We start from the raw sequence: 9,375 nt of genomic DNA on the forward strand, positions 1-9,375 counted from the left end.
AATCTAAGAGAACATTATTTAAAGAAGAGTAAATTTGCTGAAATATTAGCCCTAAAGTAGCTATTTACGTCCTATAGTTCTCGAGATATAGCTTTTTAAATATCAAAATTTCTTATGACACTTATCTTCGTAGAGGTAATAGTTTTTATGATATTTTAAAAATTGGTGAGAGATAACTGCCTTTTTCCTCTTCTTGGGCTCTTGTACTAGAAGGAACTTTACTCTTACACGACAACGCCAGACCTCATGTTCCTTGACAGACAGTGAACTAAAAGAGCTAATAAAAGATCTGGTCTAAGTGTAGTTCAAAACATTTTTCCCTTTTTTATTTTTTTTTTTATTAATATTTATAATAGTAATGAAATCGCATTAAAAATATAAACAACAAAAGTGTTATTTTTAACAAAAAACACGTTTCTTTTTTTAATGATATTTTACGAGTCTGATCACTCAATACTTGGTTATAAATTAATGGAATGAAATGGTATATTAATTTATTATAAATGAATGGAATAACGATTACGTTCAAACTATTCATCACTTTCAAATATTTAATTTACAACTATAAAAGTTTTAATTTTTGTAATTATTTATTAAAAATTGCTTTGAACGAGAGTTTCTAAAGCAATGTTATGATTCCTGAGTTCGAATTACTCAACGATTTATTTCTGATATGTTTACATTATAGTTCATGAACCTGTTGCATAAGGATTCTTTCAGGTTATTTCACATCTAGAATATTTATTTGTATTATTACTTCTCTCATTGACATTTCATTGATTATTAGAATTCATTCAAATGAAGCATTATTAATATTAATTAAAATTAACCGAAAAAATAAGAAATGTTTACATCTATATCTTTTTATTTATATTTTAAATCATCGGAGGAAAATTACATTGTGCCCATTTTTTTCGAATCAATATAACGCACATTTATACTATTGCTAAAGCACATTTATACTATTGCTAATGCATATTTATACTATTGCTAAAGCACATTTATACTATTGCTAATGCACATTTATACTATTGCTAAAGCACATTTTTACTTTCACTTACCAATACATTGAATATTTAATAAGGCAAAGTATTGCGATCGCTAAAATCATCGATTTCTAGTTTCGACGTTTTGAGGTCACCCGAGTCACCAACAGCCAAGCTCAAAAACAAAAAGTTTTGTGACATTAAAATCGCATACTTGATGTGGGTATATACCTGGGAGGTGGCAGTAACTCTAACTGAGAGGTGGCAGTAACTAAAATCGCATACTTGATGTGGGTATATACCTGGGAGGTGGCAGTAACTCTAACTGAGAGGTGGCAGTAACTAAAATCGCATACTTGATGTGGGTATATACCAGGGAGGAGGCAGTAAATTTGTCACTAAAATCGATCTATCAGAAGTTCCACTTTATAGAATAAATTTTTCACATTGTTTCGACTTTATCCAAAAAAAATTTCTCTAATTCCAAGCCAGAAAATATAAAATGTCCGTAATGTTCAAGGAATAGAGTTACTATTCATTTTTAGAAGTTTAACTGTGTGTGAATTTTTTGTGGCTGCCAGTAGCTCAGTGGTCTTGCTAAATTGATGCTATTGACGGTGCCGGTTCGAATCCGGCCTAGGGCGTTGACTTTTTTCATTGAGTGGCGGTCCCACAAAATGAAAAACTTTGACCCACAACCATGGTAAGGCAATATAGCACTCCAATGGGAGTCTTGGCCAAAAAAAAAATTATTGTTTTTTATGAGTGATACTCAGTGTTAAGAAAATTATAATAGTGGTACACAAATGTCGATAACTCAGGAAATACTCATAGGTGTACCTTTGAGGTACAGTCAGAGGTGTACCTACGAGGTACAGTAAGAGGTTTACCAATGCGGCACAGTCAGAGGTTTACCTAAAAGGTACAGTCAGAAGTTTACCTACGAGGTACAGTCAGAGGCTTACCTAAGAGGTACAGTTAGTGGTTTATCTATTACTTTGACTGTTCAAAGGTGTACCTAAAATGTACAGTCAGAGGTTTACCTAAGAGGTACAGTCAGAGGTGTACCTAGAAGGTAAAGTCAAAGGTAAAAAGTAAAAGGTACAGTCAGAGGTTCACCTATGAGGTACAGTGACAGGTATACCTAAAAGGTACAGTCAGAGGTTTGCCTATGTGGTACAGATAGAGATGTACTAAAAAGGTACAGATTTGGTGTATGTATAATGTGCTTTTCTAAACAATAATACAATTTATTTTTACTTTAAATAAAATTTTTTTTATATCTTAATCTTGGATTTCATTTGCTAAAATATTAAGTTCTCACACATTTTTTTTCTGAACTTGCTACTCTTGAGGCTTCCTTGCATTATCTTTGAACACATTTTCACATAATTTACCAACTTATTAATGGTTTACATTTAGCTTCCTAGGGTATGCAGTTGTTTTTATTATATGCTTACTGCTGCCGTCTATCCTTATAGCTTGGGTGTTATAAATCCCAAATCCTTCCTCAGTCAACCAAAAATTCCTAAAGCTTTATATATTATTATAGCTTAGAAATATTTTCTGTCCTGAGTAGTCAATTCGTCCAAATATGCTTGGTTAATTACTTAGCTGGCCGAAACTTTAGTTTATTTATTTTTAGTGTCATACGAAAATATTTTATACCAAGAAATAAATTACATATTCTGTACAAACTAAAATAAAAAATGAATGGCTTTTGTGCATAAAATATGAAAATTATATGTGAACTAGTGATCAGTTATTTTTGGTGATCCAAAATTAAAACAAAAAGTTTCATAATGTTTTAAATAATTAGAACTCCATATTTATTGATCCAATTAACATCAGTTGTAAAAAGAAACAATTTGAAAACAGTACAATTAAAAAAAAGTTGAGAAAACAAGCAGCTTAAATAAAATAGTTTATCATTACCTAATTTAGATATCGATAAAAATTTATTTTTAAATTCGAATGAAAAAATATTTCATGGTTTAGATAAAAATATTTCAATCGGAACTACATATTTCGCAATAAATAATACAATACAATATGACCATAAAAAAAGCCAATAATAAATGGTTGTTTTATAACAATTCTATTATTTAAATGAATTCTTTATATTATATCATACTATTATTATTTTTTAGTGGATTACAAAAATTTGTGTTGTTTATAATAAACCAAAATATAGTCCAATAGGCAGTATTTTTTAGTAATAATGGCACAATTCCTATAATTTTTTTTGATTTTGCATCAAATTTATTTATTTATCGAATTACTTTTCTAAATTTGGTTATACAATATATTGTTTTGAGGTTAAGCACAAATAATGTTTCACTTATTATACATAACTTTAATTTTATATTTTTTTAAAAATTATTTTTCAATTTTTTTTTTATTTTTCTATTTTTTATTTATTTATTTATTTTATTATTATTTTTTTTTTTACTTTTATCATCCCATAGGCGTTGATGACCAGAGGGTTTTACGCCTTTAAGCAGCAATCAACAACAACAACAACAACTTTGAATTTTTAATTAATATGTTTCAGTGTTTATAAATAGAAGAATTTAGAAAAATAAGAAAATATATTCAAAATTATCTTCTTTCGAATAGTACTTTGGAACGTTTAAATTAAGAAAAATCGATTTTGATAATTTCATGGTAAGTAAATTACTCAATGATATTTTTAAAACCTACTTCTACATCGCTAGTAAGATATTAAGTTGATCGAAATACATTGTTAATGAGATTCAACTTCTTCGAAAGTAATAATGATGAGTTTTTTAATATATTAAAAAACCAGGAATCGTAGGACCGTAGTAGGGGCGTTGACCAAATAAGGAAATTGGGGCAGGGTACAAAACATCGAGTAATATCGCTGACGGTGGAATATCAACATGAAACAGTGCTGACTATATAAAAAAGGAGTGGAGCAGGAGAGGAATTGCAGTCATGTTGTTGATACTCCTGCTTATCGGAGCGGCGCTCGTCGGAGGGGAAGGAGTCGTGCCGAAGGACACGGAGAAGCCGGAGGCGGTACTGGATACGGTTGCCAAGGAAGGAAGGCCTCAGGATCTGAAGAGAGTGGTGCGGCAGGAAGAGCTCTTCTACCCGATGCCCAAGACTCACCATTTCTTCCACCCTCCGCAGGCTCCAGCGTATCCTCCAGCACCCGCACCACCTCCACCTCCCCCACCTCAACCACCGCAACAACCGCAACAACCATGGCAACCACCCTCTAAGCCTGGTCCTACGGTTAGTTTCTTAAAATATCTTAATTTTGGTATAGATTTAAGGCTACTGATTCTCAACCTGGCACCTTATATTATATCATTCTTATTTCTCAATATCGAATGAAAATATCGATATTTCGAATTTATTCGATCGGGGTACCTTCAAGAGGGTAGTAAAGTGGGAAGAGAGCTTATGTTGAATTGAGGGAAAAGGAAATACGAACTTACAAGTCTTAGATTTAAGTTACTACAATGCGAATCTTGTTAAATAAAAAAACAAAACAAAGAAAAGCAAACTTAATAAAATTTTCTTATAAAAAAAAGCGCTATAAATACAAAATAAAAAGAAAGTTAAATAATGCTGTACCCTATAAAATTTGGAAAGCTACTGGATTTAAAATTAAGTTTAGTATTAAATTTAAAGTCTGAAAAATAAACTCTACTGAAGTTTTTTCTTCATTTTCTGGACATAAAAAACCTCGATGCGTTTAACGAGTTTCGCAATCGGCCAACTCATTTGTACTTCAATAACAACAAATAAATATTAATATATATTGAAAGAAATTATATTTATATAATAAAAAAATATTACTTAGAAGAAGAGAGAAAAAAAAATAATGCTTTATATTTAAGAAAATTAAGAAATAGTATTTTAGAAAATCACCACTGAATTACTAAATAGCTATCAAACTATTAACATTTATTATTAAAAATAATTATTAAGGACTAGAGAAAATAAATTAAAATACAAAATTTAAAAAAAAATAAAACAATTAGACAGAAGAAAACCTAAATTGAATTAATAAATGATAGAAGCCTATTGCAGTTATTATTAATACATTCGTTAAAAACAAAAAATAAAATGAGCTGATTAATAAAATAGAATTAAAATTAAATAAATATTTCTTATGTATTTTAATCCTTCAGATCCTTCAGTTGTCGAATCCAACATGTTTATTGACATTTCTTCTACTATTTATTTATTTTTTCTTTATTATAATTAATTTTGGAAAACATATCAGTTTTTGATGCTTAAATTTTTATAACAATATATCTATATATAAATTAAAGCTATGGATAAAAATATTGACATATTTCATTTAAATCATCTTCTTAACTTATTTTCTTCTTTTTTTTTTTTTTTTTTTGTAATTCTGTATCAATTGACAATACATTCAGTCCAAATATTTATTTGATTATTTGAATAGAAGAGGGAGTCAAATTTTTCCTGTACGAAAATAAAAAAAATGCAGGCATTCCAAAACAAGCTTCTGAGAATGGCAGTAGATTCTGCACTCCCCCTTCCCCCTCCCAGCCAATTGCGTTGTGAACTGCAAGACGAGTCCATAGATGATTTCATCAAATAAATATTTAAAATATTTCACTCCAATCTACCAACATTTACCACAGAGGCAATCCAACCACATCGCGAAAACTAAACCTCAGGCTGACTCCATACATCTTGTTATAAACACTTTATTGATTTATTTTTACTAATACCATTATTTTATTTTCTAATTTCCTAATCTTTTTTCAACACAGATAATTTTTTTGTATTAATTCAATGGTTTTTTTTTTTTTATTATTAATTTTTTTGTATAATTGATCTTTATTACTTTTAATCATAATGTTTGATGGTTACAGCATTGCAAATCTCCTCGCAGGAGACTGTGCCCCTTATTTCCATTATCAACTGTTAAAAAATTACTTATAAACTGTTACAATAACTTAGTCGATCTGGTAATAAAGAAAAAAATTAAAAAAGAGTAAAATTTTACAGGACAAAGGTTGTGCTCTCTTGACTTTTTTTTTTCATTTAGATATTCCTTTGCAACGGACAAATCCATCGGACCCTTGGACTTCCGTTGTAGAGTGATGTACCATCTTTAGTTGACTGACTCTTGTTTGAAATACTGATAGGCTATCGTAGGCCTGTTTATATATGATTTCCTTTAATATTGAATGACTGTTGATGAGTCATGTTATTTACTCGTTTTGTGAGTGTTAACATGTTCAGTAAATGGTGATGAAAGTAGAAATGGTTTTTGAGTATAAACCAATAAGTTTTATTATGAACAAATAACTTTATTATTTTTAAATCTGATGAAGATGGCCAGGGTTAAAGTCAAAAAAGGCAAAAATTGTTTTAAATTATTAATTATCCGACGTTTCGTCCCACATTGTAGTCAACAGTGCTGTTCAAGATGTTAGATTTACAGACTTATTATTACATTATTATTACATCAATATTACAATTAATTATTATTATTACAAACTTTAATATTTTTGTTTTCAAGAATAATACCCTTTATATCAATTCTTTATTCACTCTATATCATATTTAAACAACGTTCCGAGCTTTTTTTTCCAACTAAATAGATTATAATTTTCTTCATAGGGGCTATGTTTTCCATTTTTTCCTACCTCTAAATTAGTATTGTTTTCATGTTCATATTTCAGTGCACTCTGTGTCACATGTAAATGAATGAAGAAAAAATTTGTCCTTAAATTCAGATTCGAATATTTTTTTTTTTTTTAAATAAGTTTCCACATCCTCACAAGATAATTTTGAAAACTGCATAATGGGCAAAAAAGGTCGAAACGTTGTTCAGATGAGAGAAAAATAAAGAAGTGATACAAAGAGTATTACTCCTGAAAATAAAATCCCATTTGAAACTTTATTTGTAAGGTTAAGAATAATAATATGACAACCTACAAGCCATGAAAGGCCAAGGGTTCAGTATTTTGTTAACGAGTACACTTTTCAAAACACAGTGTGATTTTTTAAGATCACGTTCCATTCTCCCCCCCCCCCACATTATGATGCTGGATGGATCCAAATAGGGCTCCAAAACCCACAGGGCTGACTCACGGCTACAGTAACAGAATAATAATTATCTGCAATAGCCGAATTCGAGCCAAGGTCCTTGGAGTTTGTAGCATTGCGCCTTACCACTGTGCTACCTCTGATAAACTAGCTCCATAGATAATTATATTATAATTATGATAATAAATATTCAATATATATGATTTCTTATATGGAGCACACTGAGATACAGTTTCGACAGATACTATTAACATTAACAATTCCTGTTTATTAAGGTCAGGGATGGGTCGGCGTACCCTAATATAGTACAATACGTACTAGTTATCATGGCCTTGGCAACATATATCTTCACCTCAGTGTATATATTACAATATTTTGTAGAAAAAATTAAAAAAATTATATTTATGCTTAGAAATATGAATATATCTATTTCTGATAGTAAGTATTTCAATAATGATTTTTTCGAATTTTAGAAAGTTTTATCGGCCTAAAAAACTATTATATGCGGCTTGAAATTAGATTCATTCAGTAATGATTGAAAAATATGTTCATAAATAAATGTTGAAATATTATTCTAGTTTTAAATTTTAGTTATTCAATATAATAGAATCAAATTTTAATTGTCAGAATGTGATCACAAAAACAATATATATATATATTTTTTTTTTTTTTTTGCTGACCCGGGTAATTACTTGGTAATTCATCTGTTAGGAATACTAAAATGTAACTTATATTAACCATTAGGCCCACCAAGTATCGTGTAATAAATAAATTAAAAAAAATAATGAAATATAAAAAATTTCGAATTCTAGACCGATTGTTAGTAATTTGGAAAATATTTTAGCAGTTCATATGTATTTACATTATTAGAATAAGTAAAGATAAATACAATTTTGGCGTAGACAATATTTTAATTGTCATTATTGTTTTTTTTATTAATTTTGTAAGTGATGGCACAAATAGATGCTCTATTTCCTTGTCCTATTTTGTTAAAGAAAACAGCTTAATACATTCTTAGAGAATTTACTTTTATTTCTAGTTTCTATTTACTGATTCGAGGTATGGCTCCTAAATAAAAAAAAAAAAAATACTGTTCGTATGTTTTTTCGGTTGGCTCTAAAGACCTATTAGGAGATCTTTGGCCGCCCGATACAGCCTCCTCCAAGCCTGCCTTTGTTGGGCTGCTGCTTTCCAGTTTGCTGTATGCAGCTCTTTCGCATCTCTGTTGATTCTGTCTGTACATTTGGTTTTTGGCCTCCCATGTGGTCTTTTGCCAACTATACTGGCATTCATTGTTGTGTAAAGGCATCCTGATGGATTGCTTCAAGCCACATACCTCGCTCATCTTAATCCCCTTACCTTTAAATCATGAGATATTAATTGACCATTCTCTGCATGCAGTGAACTGTTAGTTCTTCTCTTCCATGTTTTAAGGCTCATATCCCATATCACTCCTGTAATTGTATACAGGACTTTCCGTTCAAATCCCTCAAGGGTACCTGTTAGAGCCAAGGCTTAGAAGCCATATACCAGAGCTGGCTTTATCATGGCATTGTTAATACCTAACATTGTACGCTAGGATGTTATGTTTTTTTTTTTTTATAATGGATATTAAAAAATAAATAACATTTGCTACTTTTTACTGAAAAAATATATAAACTTCAATTCTACTTGCTCCACTTTAGATATTTGAGAAAATATGATTTAAGCAATTACTTTTAATTTTATCCGTATATCCTGTTTGGTGTAACTTAAGTCTCGAATAGTAGTAAGTATATTGAGCCCAATGCAGCCAAGTTAGTTGAGGTATCACCTTAGCAACCTCCGTCCGCAGTAGTGCTGGTTCGATTCCCACCTGGAGGGGCTACTTTTGTGGCGATGTTAAAAACTTGAATCTCCCACACTAGTCAGAGTGGGCTGGTTACCTATAGGATAATCCTTTCACCCACCATAGGTCAGAAATGGCCGAGTCGGGGTTAATTTTTTTTAAAAAGTTGTATTTCATCTGTGACAAACAGAGAGTAGGATGTATGTGAAGTTCCATCTATATCCTAGTGGTATAACAGAAATGACATATTTTTTCAATAATGCAGTGAATGCTGTGTATTTAATTTACATATTATATAATTATTATTATGTAATATTACCTCGCTAATATTACATATGTATATCTGTGTTGCAGCTCCCCCCGTGCCCACCACCTCCGCCAGTCCAGGTATCATTTTCTAGATCTTATTCCTAAGATAGTTCCGATAGTTCCGATAGTTCCGATAGTTCCGATAGTTCCGATAGTTCCGATAGTTCCGATAGTTCCGATAGTTCC

The 9,375-nt window shown here is 30.5% G+C and overlaps 2 protein-coding genes across 3 annotated transcripts in view; one reads left to right on the top strand and one right to left on the bottom strand.

Moving 5' to 3' along the window:
- Positions 1 to 9,375, bottom strand: part of LOC106692555 (probable E3 ubiquitin-protein ligase HECTD2) — a 124,901-nt gene that overhangs the window by 18,304 nt on the left and 97,222 nt on the right. The window lies entirely within an intron of this gene.
- Positions 3,945 to 9,375, top strand: part of LOC136796469 (protein suppressor 2 of zeste-like) — a 6,312-nt gene continuing 881 nt past the window's right edge. Inside the window, exon 1 of the mRNA XM_067050283.1 lies at positions 3,945 to 4,247. Coding sequence (XP_066906384.1) covers positions 3,945 to 4,247 — 303 coding nt within the window. The remainder of the gene's footprint in view (positions 4,248 to 9,375) is intronic.

Source organism: Halyomorpha halys, unplaced genomic scaffold, assembly GCF_000696795.3.
Source record: "Halyomorpha halys isolate HHAL.00 unplaced genomic scaffold, Hhal_1.1 Scaffold60.1, whole genome shotgun sequence".
Taxonomy (NCBI): domain Eukaryota; kingdom Metazoa; phylum Arthropoda; class Insecta; order Hemiptera; family Pentatomidae; genus Halyomorpha; species Halyomorpha halys.